This window comes from Lichtheimia ornata (genome assembly GCF_029851405.1).
Source record: "Lichtheimia ornata isolate CBS 291.66 chromosome Unknown scaffold00005, whole genome shotgun sequence".
NCBI classification, from domain to species: domain Eukaryota; kingdom Fungi; phylum Mucoromycota; class Mucoromycetes; order Mucorales; family Lichtheimiaceae; genus Lichtheimia; species Lichtheimia ornata.
The window spans coordinates 767,585-787,257 of NW_026695325.1; the positions used below are offsets into that span (position 1 = coordinate 767,585).

Here is a 19,673-nt window from a genome sequence, read left to right on the forward strand (position 1 = left end):
TGCTATGGTGACAACACAACCATGACAACCACAAAGATATTGCAAAGCCAACATTGAGTGAGAAACAGCCATAGAAGACTGTAGTCTTTATATGCTCATGATTGAAAGAGGACATGATAAATGTTTTTGGAAAGGAAACAAAAATACACAATAAGATTTCTATCCTGCTCTCTTTGTTCTCTAGCAATCTTCTTGAGGAACCACACATAAAGAAGAAAGAGAGAAAAGACAACAGCAATGATAAGGTAAAAAAAGTGATGCAAAGGATTTGTGCTGCGAACAACGAAAAAAAAGAGAGGGAAAGGCAAGGGGCGGGTAATATGTAACGGATTTTGTGTGTGTGTTTGCGTGTGAGTGTGTGAGTGTGAGTGTGTGATCAAAGTGCGAGTATAGTGTAATATGTGTGTGGAGAATGCTTTTAAAAAGTGCATTACGGATTAGAAACCATGGTATTGGCCTTGAGGACCAGGTGGTGGTGGACGAGCACCAACGTATTGACCAGGACCTGGTGGTGGAGGTGGTGGAGAAGATGCCCAATTGCCGCCTGGGACATTAGATGGTGGAGGTGGTGGAGGTGCAGGTGATGCATCATTTTGTGGGCGGAATGTTGGATAATAACCACCAGCGCCAGCACGTGCGGGAGCTTCCTTTGAAGGATCAAAAAAGCCCATAGGATCTTGACCCGATACATCTGAACGGCTGCTGTAAGCATCATCATCGAATTGGGAATCCGCCAAAAGACCACGCTTGCTCTCATCTTCATCAGGTGGTACAACCGAATGCATAAAGTGTACAGGTCCCATTTCACGGAGTTGGCGCTCTTTACGCTCACGACGCTTGTTTGCACGTACACGCTTTCGTTCATAATCCTCCCAGCGCTTGAGTGGTACAGTTGATGGATCGAACACACCGTCGGCGTTGCCATGGCCATCACCCTTCTTTTCACCTTCAACCTTACGAGTTTCACCCCATGAAAAGTCGTCAAAGTGCCAGAAGGAGTACACAGGCAAGATAAAGTTCCATACAGGCAATCCAATGAGGTAAACAATCATCCAGCAAAAGTAGACCCACTTGCGAGTAGTCAAGAAAATGAGCAACGCCGGTGAAAAGATAACCACAATCAGCAGGATGAGCGGCACGGCTGTTTGGAAACTTGTGATTTGTGTACTTGCAATCGAAACAACAAGGACAACGGTCAAGACAATGGCAACAGGAAGCGTCAAAGTACCAACAAGATCCATAAAGACGACAAACTGCATAGAGAAGCAGAATGTACCACAAAGATTGCGTACAAGAACCAATTCGAACAAGTTGTGGATGGTTGAGTTAATCCAACGACGACGCTGAGACAACAACACCTTGAATTCATCAGGGACAATGGTCTTACAAATCTATATCACGAGAGTAGTAGATACGTTAGCTATTGAATAAATACAAACATAAATGTTGTTCACGTTACTTACAGCTTGAGGAGTGAATGTCATTTTGCGGTAAGGGAAATTGCGAAGCATGAGAGTAGTCAAGAAACGATCTTCACCAAGAAGCAACAAGTTCTTTTGATGGAGGGTGTCGATGGTGTTGGAGGAGTATTCTTGGACAATTTCAGGCTTGGTGATGATAGGGACCCAATCACCGTCACCCTTTCGTGCCTTGAGACGATACATGGAGAAACAACCTGGCAAACATGTGACACCACCAAAGACAGCTTCAAAGCCTTTAGCCAAATGATGGGAAATGAAGTACTCGTAGACTTGAATTGCGGAGACCCAACTTGCACGCTTATTGGCGATCTTGGTTTCACCGCAAAGACCCATAATCAAGTTATCGTTGACCATACAATTGACGAGATAACGCAAAGCTGATTGATAGACCTTGGTATCAGCATCCACCTACAAGACAATGAAATTATCAGCAGACCCATTCTCTCTCATTGTGTTCCCAAAATAAACTTACCATGAGACATAATTCGAAAAAGTCGGGAGTGGCACCCATAAGCCAATGGATCTTTTGGAAAAGATCATAATCAAGAGGTGTCATGCGATCATTGTAAGTAACACGGCTGAAGAAATTCATGAGGATAAGCTGGGAATCACGCTTGCCACGGTTGCCAGGCTTAGCACCGCCTTCTTCATCAGGATTGCCGCACTTTACAACCAAGATCATCGGAACTTTGTGGCCCTTGCAAACTATAACAGAAAAGGTTGGTTGAATTGCCACAGAGCGATGGTGGCACATGAGCCATGTGTTACATACCGTAATGACCTGCGTAAACCTTTGCACGATTGTACATTTTGGCACCATTTGCAACAGCAATGTAAGCCTTAGCTTCAGGGTTTGCCATGGCTGGATCATCGAAGTGCATGAGGCTGAGACACATGTCGGGTGTTGTCATGGTTTCGCCGTGACCAGTAATAATGCCGTCAGCAATCAGGAACAACAATTTGCGATCGTCGGGATAATCGGTCATCGACAAAGATTCAACGGTGCCACGAATACCTTCCGTATTCTCGGAATAGCAAGTGATCAACATTACTGTATACAAGTCGTTGCCGATTTCAACCAGTTGCTTGCTCAAGCCTGCACCAGCAGCAGCTGCACCACCGATAGCTCCCATTTCCATAGATTGATTATGATGCACTGTGGCAGCGGCACCAGCAACAGGGGGAGGAGTGCGTGATAAACGACGAGAGATGAACCATGCAAAGATCAAAGCCATGAAGAAACGAGCCAACACAATGGAAAGCACACATCCAAGAGCAAAGTAGAGAATCAATTGAGATGCGAAACAACCTGGTGTAGCCTTGTCAATGTTGCCAGCCTTGTACTTTGCAATCAAACAATCCATCGATGCCTCAAACTCGGTACGACGTCTAAACATCTTGGTAGCATCACGACCACCAGCTGCATAGCTGCTATTGAGCACATCACGAATCAACGCATCGAGAGGGTCACCCGCAATGGCTGAAGGATTGGCGTTCATGTAGGGCTCCATGTTGAGTACATTGCCGTCGATAACAAAGTAGGATGTCAAGTTGGAGCTTGCAAGGTAATTCCAGTCGTAGCCGACACGACGTGTTGTATTCTCAACCTTGATGCTGCTGAAGGTGGATTCATCGATAGTGCCGAGGGAGCAACCACCATTGCCGTTGCCAGCGGAACAAGGGTTGAAAGTGACAGCGGTGAAAGCGTTGGCAGTTGGGTTTCCAGTATCCTGGCAAGAAGGAATATCGGTGCCATGCTGAAAGAGATTGGTGACATCAGTGCCTGGGACATCCGTGTACTTGAAAAAGTTGGCATCATCCGAAGTAACAGCTTGAGAGACATTAATGGCCCATCCTTGAACACCCAATAGACCAGCTAATGTGTGTAAAAGTAAATAAATGAGTACGTGTGTATACGTGTGTGCTTGATTAATGAAGCAAGCCTGCCCCTTTTGGAAGGATGCACCCCCAGATCCCAGCCCCATATTCTCCTTCATTATCCATCATCTTTTTTTTTCTCATCCCTTCTCTCCCAATGGCTCACCCACACAACTACTACCACCACTACTATTACTTACCACTTGTTGCTGTGTCATTGTATGATGCAAAGTTGGCAAGGTTTTGTGATGCATCAGGTGGACATAATACAGAGCTGACACCAATAGTAATAAAAGCGACGACACCACCAAGACAAGCAATAAGGAAACACAATGTTATCTTCTCTCTCCAGGCTTGTTGCATACCAGGATCAGGCATCTTCATGGCTTTAAGCATTCCGGGTAATGCCCAAAAGGTAACGATGCGTGAAAGTAACACCCAAGGATCAAACCAAGAATGACTCTTTTGGGATTTGCCTGTCAATAGCGGTGGGGGTTCTTGGTATCGATCGGGTCGAATCAAAGTACGACCACGTTGGATATTTTGGCCTGCATTGGCAATACTGTTGGCTCCAGGCACAATACGTCGAGTAGGTGCTCGACCAAGAGTTGTTTGTTTTCGACCAAGAGAAACGTTGCGATTGGCGTAAGCATTGCCTGTGGATGCACCATAGGCATTATCAGGTGGTCCACCGCCGTAGGGACCTCCTCCTGGTGGTGGTGGTGGTGGTGGCATATTTGAAGGAAAGGAAAGAGGACTAGTTGTCAATAAACAAGTGGCTGAACAATATAAATATCAACAAATGGAGCTGGATGACTGTGGTGATAGAACACACACACACACAAAGGACCCACGATCTGGAAGGAGGAGGAAGGGGAAAAAAGAGATTAGGAAGAAAAGAGTAAGAGAGGCTGGAAGGTACCGTGTATAAAAATAGCCCCTACCACGGTGACAGCCATGCACGACGAATACTTGTGTTCATTTGCGGACAACGAATCACTGGGATCAAGAACACACGTTGATTGCCTGATATGTTTGCCCACCTAAAGTTGCCTTGCCCGCTTCACACTCCACTCATTTGATACTGCTTAAATGTGTTACCTTGTTTACAGAATCATCCCAGCACACTCGAGCCATAGCTGTCATGTGTGCCTGGCCAAGATTTCTCTTGTGTGAGCCATCAAAAAGGATCGACCACCGCCATCAAGCCCGACGATGGGCTAGTTGGCCTCACTTCTCAGACTCCGCTAAGCTTATCCAAAGTAGATTTCTCACTCGATAATATTATTACATCTTGGATGACCTGGACCCACTCACGCGGCCAATGTAATACATTGGCTTAATAGATATCATCATCCCTCTCGAGAATTTGTAGATCACAGGATGGGACAAATAATTCTTTTTATACATTCTATTCTACAACTACACATTTACATTTGTACAATCATATCATTCTATCATACTTCTTTATCATCACCGCTGCTCTACAGTGGTGGTATTGCTATTGGTACATTGAGCACCTTGGGAAAAGGATTGAGGAGTCACTCTTGTAATACTGCTGCCATCCGATGAAGCTTGTTGAGTCCCCTGCGTATGCAGGAATGATTGTTCACCCATGGATTGCGTGAAACGTTGTGCTGGTAACTCATAGCGGATATCAAGCTCGGTCAAAATGTCCTTCAAAGCAATCATAAACTAGGGGGGAGGAACGATTTTGAAACATACAATGTTACTCACACATAAAACAATGCAATTCCCCCACACACATTGATGTTCCCCATTTTCCCTCTCTTTACCTTGGTACGACGTTGGAAGCGTTTTCCCAAATCCTGCCAATTGCCCTTGTGTGGTAACCATAGCGACAAGATAATTTGGTTGACATCGATAATATCAGTGACACGCACATCAAAGCCTGGTGCAAAATCACGAGAGTTGTTGTTGACCCATTCCGAAAGACGACTATGGAGCAAATTGAGACGTTCTGTGGGTGTACGAAAATCCACATTGATGATGATGGTCTCGCCCATATCCGGAGAGCGTCTCACGTTGACAATCAACTTGGTGCGTAATACCGTTGTGGGCGCATACAAGAGCTGACCATCACCACGGCTGATAAGAATTCATTGTAAGTAAGGTTCATTGTCAAAGCCCATGCATAGCCCATATACTCACATGAACACGGTTCCCATCAAGCCGAGATTATGCACCAAAAGAAACGTGTCGTCGATCAAGAGATAGTCACCAGCGTCGTACGGGTGCTAAAACAAGTAACATCATGTAAGCATTATGTATGTCAAGGAACAAAAATAGATTTTTCATACCGTGACAAAAAGGAAAATGACATTCTCGAACGTGTTCTTGCACGTGTCACCAAACACAAACGTCAAAGCCAATAAGCACGAGCCCAATGGCAGTAATGAGTGCCAAACATCCACGTTGAAAATCGCCAAAGAGATAAATGTTGTAATGATAATGCTAAAGACAAGTAGCAGCATATCGATTTTGCCGAGTGCTTGACTTGTATCACGTACGCATTGTGCCAGAGCCTTTCTTTCCTTATAGATTTCCAATACGGTATCTCGAAACTCACGTCTTGTCAAGTTGCCATTACCATCCTTGTCAAACACCGAGAATGCCTTTTCAGCCTCCTCCCGTGATTGAAAATAAGGTGCAAAGTGGTTAACTTCGAGTGACTTTTTAGCTGCTTCATCTGACGTAGGTGGCAATTCGTTCGGATAAGCCAATGAATAAAATAGCTTTCGTGCCACCTTCTTTGCATAATCGGTAGAATTGATATCCACCTTGTTGCGGTCAATGGTGCTTCGAATTTGGGGTTGATCGGTAAGCATCATGTTTTGTATACGCTTCTGGAATTGGTTGAAAAACTTGGGGTCGTTGCCTGTGGCACGATCATGATCAATGCCGGTGCTATACGCACTGCTCATGTTGGATTGCAACTCCTTGTCAGATGTTGAGCTTCCACTATTGGGTCGGCGGTTTCGGAGGCCATCAGGGCGTGAACGTCGTGCCTCTGATTTGCTTAGGGTATCGAGAACTACAAAAGATTTGTTAATGATTCGGCTTGCATGAGAACAAAGAAAGCTGTCGGATGAGCTTACTTTTCAGGGCATATTTGTTTTGCTGCAGGCGGTCGCTGAAGGCTTCTTTGTGAAAGCGTGTTGCTAAAAAAAGGTTAAGACCAATGAAATGCAAGCTTAGAGATCGGCTACGTACCAATCAATTGCACAATGACCTTTTGAGCAAAAAGCCAACAACATGCCACAAAAATGCATGCAAACACCTTGAAAATGATGGTTGTATAACCTTGATTCTTGACAGACTTGAGAGAGAGTAGTAATAAGGATATGAGTAGCCGATAGCAAACCCCTTAAATTTCCACTTTTTACTTACATTAAAGGGATAGTCTATTAGAAATGCCCATGAACCCCAATTCCAAGATGACAGGAGAAGTAACGTGAGATAGCGCTTGACACTAAGGTAGTACTAAGGAGTTTGTGGATGTAAAACGAATAATGAGACAATGAAATGTGACACCAGCCGATCACTGTACAACATAGAAGCCATTTACTTACCTCCATGGCTGACTTGACACGTTCCGAGCGACGACCTTTGAACAATTTGGTCCATAAAGATACCGCAGAGGGTACGGCTTCGACAACAACAGTGGTCAACCAAAAGATGTGCCATTGGAAAGCAGCCCAATAAAGCCAACATTGGAGATTGCTTCGGACGTTTTTGAACCCTGGTTGTGCTCGCTCTTCCTCTGTAGGTTCTGGTAATAATGCGTATACACATATAGCAGCTGAGATAAAGATACATGAGCCGACAATGGCAAAGATAAGTCGCTTGGCAAAGGGTGATAAATAATTCCAACAGCAAGGTCTTTGCATTGCTGCATGGATTCTTTCACGCGTTGTTTTGCGTCGCCTTGGTTTTGGTTGATCCGGATCATCGTTCCAATCAAAGTCATCATCGTCATCATCATCATCGGGTTGCTTTTTCTCACTCGGAACGGGAGATGGTGGTGAAGGATGATGATCGCCTCTGTGCAGCATGGCACGATGAAGAAATGACCGTTTAGGTCTTAGCTCCGAAGGTGCTGCAGCCTCGACGTCTTTGTGCATGTCAACAACATCGTCATTGGTGGCCATGGGTGCCGGATCTGCACATGCAGGCTTGAGTTTCTCATGCAAGTGTTTGCAACACAAAGCAGCGGGAGTTGTTTTTTACCTGTCATCAGGCTTTTCTCATCATCTGGAGCAATACGCACAGACTTTTTGCCCATGATCGTTGTTATGGTCGGTGTATTGATAAAGGGAAAAAGAAGAACAAGGTGTGTGAGTGGATGTCAACATGGTGACAATGATCGGATATATTAGCTGGGTGTGCATTGTTTCAGCTGTCTATAATAGTGGCCAAAGTTTTCTCAGGGAACCATGAATTTGCTTGGCTGGCTGTAGACAAAAAAAAGGAAACGAGTGCGATTAGGGAGAATCACTTCCGGTCTGGACCAACAATTCACAATCGGAGCAGACTTTGCAGCAACAGCAGCATTCGGCAAGCAGCCCTGACCGCATGGTTCATCTCTTGCGGTGTAACAAAGTTCTCACACCCCCCTTCTTCAGGCCACACTATCCACCATCGTCATCACCGGACTATTCTCCTATTCCAGTATTCGATGCACACCACACACGAGCACACACATACGCATACACACAACTACACATTGCATACACAACATGCACGACGCCACATTTGCATATAAAAAGTTGACTCTTGTACCATCTCCCACTTCTTTCGCCACCGCTCATCTCTTTTTCTTTCTTTCGTGCTGGTACACACTCTCCCCTTTCGTTCAAAACACAAACTCTCATATCAAACACACATTCAATCATGATCACAAAATACCGCCCCCAAAGCCATTCCTCCACTGCTACTGCTTTCCCACAACTACCACCACAACATACTGCTCCCACTCGCAAACGCACTCATCTTAAGCCTAGCCAAGTTGCGGTGTTGCAAGAATCCTTTGTCACCAATCCTTTGCCTGATGCCGCTATCCGTAGTCGACTTGCAAGAGAGCTTGGTGTCACCGAACGTACTATTCAAATATGGTTCCAAAATCGTCGTGCTAAGGCACGTAAACTTGAAGCCGTTTCCAACGTTGGTGGTGGTAAATCAGGCACTAACAAGATCCCTTGCTTGATGCCTAATGTGCGTACTGGATGGATTGAACCACCTTGTCATGGCGCGCCACAACGTTATCAAGCCACTTTTAGAACAATGATGACCCCTGAGCGATTTGAGGAGCTTCAACAACAGCAACAACAACATCAAGATGATGAAGCTTGTAACAATAACAACAACACTTCTCTTCGACGTCGTGCTCGCTCATGCTCAAACTCAAGGCTTGATTCAAACAAGGCTGTTGACTTTGATCTTGCCACTGCTCGTGCAGTATCGGAAGGTGCGGACCGGTGGCTATCCAAACAAGGTAAGCATTAATATAGATTACAAAGGAGAAAATTCCTTTTGGTCTCATCAATATGCATACCTCTCAGGAACAACTACCGCCAATACTTCAAGCATCCCATTTCCAGCTACATCCTTGCGCGTGGGTATTTGGTCTCGATTCACATCAAACCCCATCGATCGACAAGAGTGCTGGGACCTGTTTTGTTATGCACAAGAACGTCAATTGATATGGCAGATCCAGGATGGTGGTCACCAATTTCGCATGCAAATCGACTTTGATGCTATCCAACAATTAGTGTTGTCCTCTGAAATGCGTGATGACATGACCATGGTCGATCAATTGGCTATCCATCTTTATCATCCTGGAGACCTTACCTTCTCCATGTGGCGTACTGGCATTGACACCGAATGGGTGCGCTGTGGTGACTTTTCCGAAAACAAGCAAGCTACCTTTGATGCTGTTCATGTTTTGCAGGGCATTCATGAATCTCTTCGCCAGCCATTGTTGCAACTTTTCAACCGTGCACCTGATCTTTTTTCAAAATGCACCATGGACAACAACAACACCAACGCTGCGAGCAACAATGGAAGTGTACCACCTCTTGATCTCTGCCGCAGCTTTACTTTATCGCCATCAGCTACACCTGAACCTGCTATTGCATCTTTCCAATCCACTACCTCCAATGGCGCTGGAAGCCAAGAAGAATGGATGATGCATCAAGCCGATACCACTAGCAGCTTGCTCACTGCTGCTGTTGTTGCTGATGGTAAGCCATCTGCAATGGATTGCTGGGCACAACCTGCTTCATGGAACTGGTCAAACATGCTCCAACAACCCTCCATCACATTTACTGCTCCATCATCCAACAATAATCCTTTGGCGGATTTCATGTGATTGATCCATTTTTCTTTTGCCTGGTGCAAATCCTTTCTCCTCTCTCTTGTGCATACATTGTGATGTTGTTTCTTTCTCCTTTGCATATATCTTTATCATGTTGATAGCCTTTTGAAAATAAAATACATTGTCTGTTGCATATCACCAAAAACAACCATATGGATCATGCATACATTGAAATGCTGTGTAACAACATGTGTTGTCATAGAAGAAAGAAAAAAGACATGATGGTACCACAACATACGCGAGGTATGATGCAACCTCCATGGTCCAAACTGAGGATGCAGAGCGAGGCAAGAGCTTGTTTGAACGACTCAAGGGGTGGGTATAGTAGAATTTCCTTTTACACGGTGCTCCACCGAAACAATCAATAATCACCTCCTTCATTCTGGACCACCAAGGAGAGCTGGATTCGCCGTTCCCATCATTCCCATACACAAACACAAACTCAAAAAGAAACTTAACAATGAAAACGCACCTCCAGCGTTTGTTTACTTTTGTTTGTTGTTCGTCACACGCATGTGCACAACCATGCACAGCCGAGAAGCTTGAATACATAATTTTAAAATCTTATCGATTAAGCGATGGTATACCTATAATGGTTAAAGCCATCTACTTTGGAACAACTGGTCCCTGGGCCTTTTCGAAGAAAAGCTATAATTAAGGGAGGTCTCGTCCTTCCGACGACGGAATGTCAAGTGAGCAGTAAAAGTCAGCTTATTGACAATCACTTGCCAAAAAGGGTATCTTTAAACAATTGCACTGATGTACAACATTGGGGTTTATTACTAACCAGCGTATTGGTACGGATCATTGGTAAGCGGTGATTTCCCAATAATCATAAATGGTCATAGCAATATAGAATATGGCAGATGCACGTGTTACTTATTGTATCAGAATCTTTAGCAACCACCATCGTCATGCGAGAAGAGAGGCAAAAGCATCTTGACACGATGATGTAAATGATTCAACCTCGCTTTACGACCTACAAACTTCCTACTCCCACTTTCAACCCAACCAACCAATAATCCTCATCTTAGATCACATGAGCTGATAGTGCGATATCCAAAGTATTATATTGAATTCAATGAAAAAGTCGAAGAATAAGACATGGTAGAGTGGATGTTTATCGAGTAAATATAAAGGGACAGCATTGCAAATGGAATGAGATACGGGTGAATCGTATAGAGGATACAGGGATACAGAATTGCGTCATTGTATTCTTGGTTGTTGCCGTCATAATCATCCTTCATCCATGTTTGCTGCATGATTTGACTTGAGTATTCCAATATCGTCCCATAGTCGTAAAACACTTCCTTCGTCAATCCATCCAATCCATCCTCCTCCTCAGCTGTATCCACGTGATATGATCCACCTTCCTGTAACGACGCGACAAGTAACCAAAGCAACATTCGAAGATTCCTCATCGCTGCACTGAAACGCATGCATCCATCCATAACCATTGCAAAACCAAACGTTGATTGAAAGACCCATCCTTTTCCATCCGGCTGCTGGCCTATCTCTTTCTTGGTCATTTTCATTGCAGCTCAACCAGGCGAAGATGCTTGTATTGCGGTGTACTTGATAGCTGATATGGCATCATCCATAGGATCCGTTTGTACTCATGCAAGTTGCTACACGTAAATAAAGCAGCTGCTTTACAATGGCTATCTGCTGTTCACGTGATGACGACCACAAGGCAGGTTGTTGCTGCAGGTAACTTGAGACAAAGGAATGAAGACTTGCCTAATGGCAGCTGCTGTCAAGTTTGGTCGTGGCAAAGGGGCGTGCACGAGCGTGTGTTGTAGTAGAGTGACAAGGATGTGAATGCCGTTTGAGACCATGGAGTGAATAGCAACTGCTGAAAGGAATGCTGTCGCGTTTGATCGTGGCAGATGAGTGTGCTAGACAGTGTGTAGTATCAAAACAGGCGCGTTGAGGGCGTGTACATGCCAAACCCTTTGCCATTCAGTCAAAGACAATCGCATCAAGACAAGTGTAGGATTGACACGATGGGTCGAAGCAGGGGAATCGTTTGCAGATGGTAGTTGTACTTGAATGGGCCAACGGTTGAGAATGGGAGGAAGAGGGAAGAAGTTGTGGGAGTGGAAGAAGTGGAAATTAAAAAGGTCGTACACCTCTTCTTGTATAAATGCATGAATACTGTACATCAAACCTTGATATCGGGATTACCCCTCTTGACCCTGAAACTTTCACACAAGGTGCTCTTGCACATACTGATCAGGTCGTTCTAATAAAAACCTCATGTTTCATTGGAAAATTTGGAATGCAAGGGTACAATGTGGGTTTAGTATGTAAGTCGGAAATGGAGGTCAGCGTCAGATTGATGATTTATCGAAAGAGTATGTATTACCTTGGGATTCCCCTTCTCGATCTTGAAACTTTGTCAGAATGTTCTCTGAGTCATGCTGATCAACTTCATTCATTTAAAAGTCGTAGACTTCATTGTGAAGATTTAAAATGCGGGGCGATCCAAATGGTGGATGACGGGAACAAAAGAGCGGACGGCCCACCGCCCCGAAGTTGCCCACCTTCAACTTGTAAGTTGGTCAGAATGGTGCTCTCGAGCATGCTGATCAACTTTTTCTAATAAAAACTTCACGCTTCATTTGAAAATTTGGAATGGCAGCGTCCAAAAGTTTGAGAGACGGAGACATTCGCAGGGTCTGCGATTCAAGAATTAACATGTTTGCTGTTTGCGCGTAGCTCAGTCAAATCAGATCGGATCAAGACACTTGAATCATGGAAATGAACGTCTGAAGCAGGAGCATCGTTCCCATGTAGTGGATCTTGCAACAATGATGATTGGATAAAAGTGGCCGTTAGCTAGCAATACATGCCTGTTCCTAGATGATCCATAAAGTAATTATACATTGACCCTTTCATTCATGCAAACGTAGCTGTGTTACACAACACGACCCTCTGCATCTTTTGCTCTGTCAGGGTCTAGCTACTTTACCTTAAACAACGATCACTTCTCATACAGCATCACGCTTACAAACATAAAGGTACCTGTATCTCCAAACTTTACAATGAAACGTGGGGTTTTGAATAGAGCAATGGGCTCGGCTTGGCCAACAGCACCTTGTGTGAAAGTTTCACGTTCAATGTCGCAAACAGCCCAAAAAATATTTTTTGGTCGTCGTCGTCGAAGAGGTCGACCCCCAGATCCAGTTTGGCCGGTAGCGACATTGCGAAATCTGGGATTGACCACGATCAACTTGAAACTTGCACACAAGGTGCAGTTGGCCAAGCCGAGCACATTGTGCTATCAAAGACCCCATGTTTGATTGTAAAGTTTAGAGATACAAGTGCCTTTATGCTTTGCATATGCTGTAACGTGATGCTATATGAAAAGAGGTCTTTGTTCATTGTCAAGTAGTATGACTATAACAGAGCCAAAGGTGCAGAGGGGCGTGTTGTGTAACTTGAGTCATTCAGTACAGGCGATGCATGGTACTTGTACACTATTTAGGTATACTTCCTAAGATGCCAGCTAATAATCCTGTCCTCCCATTCACCTTTGTTGCCCAATACAATGCATATGAAAGATTGTCCTGCTCCAGCCAACATCTCCATCATTTAACTTTCATGATCCAGTAGGATTTGACTGAATAACGGTCAAACAAAGAACTATCATCCAGAAGTAGAGAAGTCAACTTGTTTAATTTCCACTTCTTCCACTCCCAGCTCATTGTCTCTTCTCCCCATTTTCAACTGTTGGCCCCATTCAACTACAACTACACAGCTATCTCTTGCAAACGATTGCCCTGCTTCAACCCATCATGTCAACCCTACAACTCTCTTGAATCGAAAGACTTGGACTGATTGGCAAGTCCATGGCGTGTACACCCCACTACAACACCCGCGTTTCTTGATGCAACACACGCTCTTGCACACTCCTCTGCCACGACCAATCGTAACAGCCGTTGCTATTAGCGAGGTCTTCACTCCATTGTCTCAAGTTACTTGCAGCAACTTGCCTTGCAGTCTTTGTTTACGTGAACAGAAGATAGCCTTTGTATAGAAGCAGCTTTATTTACGCATAGCAACTTGTTTTAATACATATGTATTCCTATGGATATGGATCTGAACATTGCCTTGATACCTGGGATGGAAGGAAGGAAGGAATGGGATACATGAGTAACCATGGATTTGTTTGATCCATAAAAGATGCTCTGGAGGAAACCAACAGCTGTCCATACAAGGATTACAGTAGACCTTTGGTGTATCATCTCTCTAATTACGAAAAGCATCACCATGGTGCACTTGTTCTTCATTTCAAATCGTGCAATCTCAACATCCACTGATAGTCGTTATAAAAACAACATGTTCCAATGATAAGAACTTCGCATATTAATGACATCCATCGTCAAGGAACATTCTTTATTAAGAATAGTACAGGTGTAGCGTATAAGGAATGGGGATGCTTATTATAATAGGTTGTCATGGCAATTGGGGGATGTCGAGCTATGAGCATTTTGCGGTGAAGGGACGACGATCCACCATTTCGGAAGACTTTCAACGACGTACACCTCCCTTTTCTGGAAACCATGGTCGCCACCTACAACTCACAGCTTTCAGCAATGGATACGCAAGCACCTATTGACAACCAACATTACAACGACTCACACCGTCTCTTCATGCAAAGCATGCTTTCACATCGACTGTTGACTGAAAGCCGAGCGCAAGAGCTGTATACCCGCGTTTGCGAAGTAACTGAAGGTTGGTGCATGCCTAGATTCTTGGAATGTTGTATTGATCCTGGGTCTTATAGAACGTGAAATCGACTTTGACGAGTTTGTTGCAACGATAAACGACGAGATCAACGAGGTTGATATGGTGTTAAGGCGATCGCGTGACGAAACTAATGGCGTACCTGTGATAGCACTGGTGAGTGTCTTTAGCTTTGGGAGTGGGGTTCTTCCTTTTAACACGCATCAATGTAGGTCAATACCAAAGAGGATCAGATTGCACAATGCGCCACAAATTACACACCAAGCGAGATTGTTTATTTTCGACAACTGGTATGTGGATATGAAATGTCGTGTTGTTACGCGTCATGGTCGCGTGAATGGTAGTACTTTGAGATGATGTCTGATACATCCCGCTTCTTAGATAGAGATGATTGTCATGGCAGATGATGAGACGTATGCAGTAGCAACCATGGTGGCATTGCGACTTGGGCAAAAGATGAAACCTCCTATTTCACAACGAGATGTGCAAGAGTTAATTGACCGGCTTATGGAGGATGGATGGCTCGCATCATCACCTGATGGATCATCTTATGTCATGGGTACACGTGCTGGTTTGGAGCTACAGAGCTATTTACGCGACCAATACAGTGACATGATCAAGATGTGCAAAGTCTGTATGGAGATGGTTACCATGGGCGAGCGTTGCGAACGTCAAGAGTGTCCTGTGCGTATTCATCGACATTGTGCCGACGGTCTTTTCAGTGGCAATGATATGGAATGTCCCGAATGTAAAACAGCATGGACACGACTCAACACATTTGGACTTGGATTACCGTTGTAGAAGCTATACGTATATAGTCACCCCGTTTCCCCCCCCCATTTTGACACATCCAACCTGAGTATGTATTTCATGTATTTTGTTTATTGGGAATAACATCTATTGCTGCCGAACACATTCACGTACATAATTATCTACACATTCTCGAACATCCATGTTGGGAATTAATCCATCCAAGCCAAGTTTGATTTGGGCATTGCAATCTTGACAGCAAAAATCATTTTCCAGCATATAACCTCGGATGCATTCATCACAAAACGTAGCACCACAGCACGGCGTAATGGTCGCTTCTCGGAAAAGTCCCTCACAGATTGGACAACGCAAATGATCAACTACCAGGATAGAGCCATAAAGATCCAATAAATCACCAGCTGTGGATGTTCCTAGGTTGGATTTGGCAACATGTTTGTCCCACGTAGATCTACATGAAAGCATTAGATTTTATATGGTCATATGTTTGCTTACTTACGAATCAGCTTGAGCTACAACCAAATCACCTTTGGGTGTCACCATCAAACCACCAGTGCCGGATTTGACAGCGTTCTTGGGCTCTTCAATTACTTTCAAAAAGCTACGAGGAATACCCGTGGTTCGCTTTATCCTTGGATGTTTGTCAAACTCCTTGTCACCATTAGTGGGGCATTGATTGATGTAATGGCCTGAATAAAGTATAAGCATGTTGTGCATCACACACAATCCATCCATAATGATTACCTTTTTGTCCACATCTATAACACACGTATGTTGGCGGGGGTACACGTTGTGGTTGCTGTTGCTGGTTATCGCCTCCGTCATTGCCATCTCTTTGTGAATGATGATAGCCACCTCGTCCTCGACGCCATTCACCACCACGTGGAGTATAAGGGATATATTGTTGTCTGCAGAATATTAGAAAGGGGAAATGAGTGAACCAGTCCTTGGAAACACCTCAATGGTAAAACAGTAGCCATGAAATCCATCTCTTCTTCCACAAAAGGAAACACGCGCACAACGCATACACACACGCACAATGGAACAGATAATCAATGTAGGGTGTATATAAACTTGTACTGTATTGTTGTTTTTCTTTTTTTGGTGGGTTTTCATTGTAATACATGCCCCCCTCTCTCTCGTTCCCCTGCTCCCCTTTCCACCCATCAATGCACTTACTCAGCAAGCTTTTCCTGCATAGCTCCCCATTGATCCGTTGTTTGCTGAAACATTGCTTGGATACGTGCTTCTTCAGAATCATCTGCTGGCGTTGCTGCTGGCGCTGTTGATGTATCGCTATTTTGAGAATCCATTTGTGATGGCGTTGGAGATTGTTGTTGTTGCTGTGGTCTATTCCGATATTGAGGTGCATTCAAAACCATATTGCTTCGATTGCTGTTGCTAAATCGCTCGGCAGCTGATCCAGGTGCTGGTGGTCCATGATGATGCCCTCCTCCACCTCCTCCTTTCATCATTCCTATCCCACTTGTCCCCATTCCTTTTCCATCAGCCGGTAATGCGCCTAAAACATATCGTTGAGCTGTTCCCTTGCCAGGTCGTGATGCAGGAAGTCGTCGCACAATGATCGATGTATTGCGTGGAATAATGAAAACATCATCCTTGTATTCTACAAATACCCTGTAAGCCTATTTGATACTCTCCCTTGTCACGATTAAGACTCACCCTCGTCCGTTTGTGCATTGTAAATAGCAAGATCGAAATCGGTACCCTTGCCTAACTTTTTGGCTCGTATGATCTCTCGCTTCACGTCAAAAACAGAGGCACCCGGTCCATCAAAGGTGAAGACATCGTAATCGGAATCCTTAGCTGCTTTAAACTTGTAGTAGATTACTGACATTGTTGAACAGGAGATAAAGAAGACCACAAAATCGACGATGCCTACACGCCAGCTCTTTAACGCTCCGCCCACCATGGATACTGCGGTATCCATGACTACCCATCAAAAAGCCCACAACGTGCACACGGCATCCGTTATCCTTCCTTGTGATATCATTATCAATGACTGTTATCTGTGACATTAGTAACCTCGTTGAAAATTAAAGGTTTGTTTGTAAATGGTCTCGGGAGTTCCGTTGATATCTCACCACCATCATCATCATGATTCCCTTTGCAGGTGTCAGCAGCAAAACGTCACTTTGTTTCTCTCTTTTCTTTTCTTTATTCTATCATGTCATGCAGTAACAACAAGAGTGATAATCATTGTGCGCAACTCTTCAGCAAAGGAAATGCATCATCCATCAACGAGTGGACAGTGGCGTTCTCTGATCTTGGGCTACCTCAAGTAACCAACAAAGCAACATGGATGGAATTCGACAAGTTGACAGAATTAATTGCTCGGCCAGAGACAATCGAATGCACTGCCAGCATAATCAACAATCTCATTCATCCATCATCCAAACAGCCTACTCAACGTGCGCGTATCTTTTTGACGGCCTATATCATTCTTACATGCCCAAAGGCAATCCTTCAAGAAACCCCAATCCCCTTGAGGAAGGTTGGTATAACTACAGGCTCACTTGAAATACGTAATTAATATCATCACAGCGATTACAAGTAGCAGCCAAACGATTGTTGATGTCTTTTGAAGCTTATCTTTCTTGTCGGGATCCTAATGAAGATATGCAGCAAACGATTCAAATGCAATGGCAAGGATATGGGCGTTTATTCCAAGCATGGAAAAAGAATGATCGTGCTCAGCTGCTCGAAGCAAGCACAGCACACTACAATGGCTTGATGGATCTTAAGCACACCATACAAGAAAAGACACCGGATGGTCCTGATAGACGTGAAGCCTGTGATGCTTTGGAGGAACAGCTGCGGCAAGTGCAAGCCAAGATTGAACGATTGGGCGGCCCTATAGTCCATGTTTCTAATGAGCAGCCAGCTGCTAATACAATACCAACACCCCCCTCGAGTCATAATGGTAGTGATGATGAAAATGGGCAGCGACAACAAGATGAAGACCAAGAACAGAAACAACAAGCACTTCATATGCTGCAAGGCATGTCTCAAAAAGGAGGTGTTAGTAACGAGCAACTGGCACATGAGATTATTCTTGATCCTGAATTCAAGCTTGAACGTGCAAAAGGGATTGAACGTCAAGTGACAGCTATTGCTAGGCGTGCATTCTTCGACAAGCTAGATGAAGATCTCACTCAAGGTGTGCCTGCTGCACATGATACATTGCTTGAAGTGGTAGCAGACGTGCGACAAGTGAGTATTGGTATTGTATGAATAATAAGGTCACAGGGGTATTGATAAGCTTGTATCATAGCAATTGTTGAAGGTGGCACCAAGGAATGAGGAAGAAGCAATTTACAGCAACCTGGATTTGGAATTGATGCGGCAGCAATTGACAGCACGTGTATGCGACCTTGATGAGAAGATCAATTGGATCATATCGGTCATGCAACGATCTTGTGCTCCTATACGAGATAATGAGGTGGAATCAATTCATAATTGTTCACGCCTCAGTGAAAAGTTGGGATGTATTGTGGATGTGCTACAAGATATGGCTATTGATTTGGCTAATGTGCAACTACGTGCTTTGCGTCCACACCTGCTACCCATTGCTATTGAGTATGGTCGCTCCAAGTTTGAGGAAGCCATTGCTGCGGATCCTGAAGCCCAAGCCTTACCGAATACCAAACAATGGCTACAAGAAGCATACAATCGACTTTTATCCAACAACAGCACTAGCAATGTGTTAACCGCAACCAATCCCAATCCTACTCACGAGGCTATTTTCCAAGATGCATTTATTCATTTGTTACTATCATCAAAGTCTGTAGCTGAATGGGCTCCCGAAACATTGCGTTTGGATATTGCACGGCTGGTACGATTCCAAAACACAGCACAAGCCATCACGATCGTAGCAGCTTTATTAACGCTTGCACGCAACTTTGGAATTGTGGACGAGGACGAGCATGCTGTATTGGCTGAAACGCTGTTCAAGTTACTCGAAGACCACAACACTAGTCCACAGCATCTGGCAGCTGAAATTGAGCGACGTGTAGACACTATGGGAGGAAACACTAAGCGAGAAGAAATGATACGTACCATGGTCGATAAGACGCTTTCGCATAATGATGCCATCTATGCCTTATTATCACGACGTGTTGCATCTGTGCTCAAATCCTACCTCGCCACACGTGACATGGCAGCTCCCACTGCATTGTATAGCTATGGATTGCGTCATGTATCGGATCCTCTTCAAGGGCTTTGTGAACATGTACATGTCCTTGCCGATTACCATTACCGGATGCATGAGCAACGTTACTTTGGTATTATTAATCGAATGATGTAATCAGTAAACCATTAGAAATAAAGCATTATCTTTATGGATATTTTATTATGAGACACAAGATTATCGGAGA

The 19,673-nt window shown here is 44.3% G+C and overlaps 6 protein-coding genes across 6 annotated transcripts; 3 read left to right on the forward strand and 3 right to left on the reverse strand.

Annotated features, from left to right (window-relative positions):
* Positions 1–437: 437 nt before the first annotated feature.
* On the reverse strand, positions 438–4,094 carry O0I10_002082 (uncharacterized protein; the record flags this gene model as incomplete). Its single annotated transcript, XM_058482170.1, has 5 exons — positions 438–1,391; positions 1,464–1,889; positions 1,954–2,186; positions 2,254–3,357; positions 3,560–4,094. 5 exons carry the CDS (start codon positions 4,092–4,094, stop codon positions 438–440), a joined length of 3,252 nt encoding a protein of 1,083 aa, XP_058347301.1.
* A 738-nt stretch (positions 4,095–4,832) lies between these two features.
* O0I10_002083 (uncharacterized protein) lies at positions 4,833–7,665 on the reverse strand (the record flags this gene model as incomplete). The annotated part of the gene is made up of 9 exons (XM_058482171.1): positions 4,833–5,054; positions 5,156–5,468; positions 5,532–5,617; positions 5,681–6,414; positions 6,479–6,541; positions 6,594–6,699; positions 6,771–6,863; positions 6,953–7,542; positions 7,611–7,665. The coding sequence occupies 9 exons, from the start codon at positions 7,663–7,665 to the stop codon at positions 4,833–4,835; spliced, it is 2,262 nt and encodes a 753-aa protein (XP_058347302.1).
* Positions 7,666–8,273: 608 nt separating this feature from the next.
* On the forward strand, positions 8,274–9,750 carry O0I10_002084 (uncharacterized protein; the record flags this gene model as incomplete). The annotated part of the gene is made up of 2 exons (XM_058482172.1): positions 8,274–8,874; positions 8,942–9,750. 2 exons carry the CDS (start codon positions 8,274–8,276, stop codon positions 9,748–9,750), a joined length of 1,410 nt encoding a protein of 469 aa, XP_058347303.1.
* Positions 9,751–14,324: 4,574 nt separating this feature from the next.
* Positions 14,325–15,309, forward strand: O0I10_002085 (uncharacterized protein; the record flags this gene model as incomplete). The annotated part of the gene is made up of 4 exons (XM_058482173.1): positions 14,325–14,496; positions 14,549–14,664; positions 14,721–14,798; positions 14,890–15,309. The coding sequence occupies 4 exons, from the start codon at positions 14,325–14,327 to the stop codon at positions 15,307–15,309; spliced, it is 786 nt and encodes a 261-aa protein (XP_058347304.1).
* A 96-nt stretch (positions 15,310–15,405) lies between these two features.
* O0I10_002086 (uncharacterized protein) lies at positions 15,406–17,134 on the reverse strand (the record flags this gene model as incomplete). Its single annotated transcript, XM_058482174.1, has 5 exons — positions 15,406–15,727; positions 15,776–15,965; positions 16,021–16,184; positions 16,456–16,903; positions 16,960–17,134. 5 exons carry the CDS (start codon positions 17,132–17,134, stop codon positions 15,406–15,408), a joined length of 1,299 nt encoding a protein of 432 aa, XP_058347305.1.
* A 330-nt stretch (positions 17,135–17,464) lies between these two features.
* O0I10_002087 (uncharacterized protein) lies at positions 17,465–19,603 on the forward strand (the record flags this gene model as incomplete). Its single annotated transcript, XM_058482175.1, has 3 exons — positions 17,465–17,791; positions 17,842–18,510; positions 18,572–19,603. The coding sequence occupies 3 exons, from the start codon at positions 17,465–17,467 to the stop codon at positions 19,601–19,603; spliced, it is 2,028 nt and encodes a 675-aa protein (XP_058347306.1).
* Between the last annotated feature and the right edge of the window lie 70 nt (positions 19,604–19,673).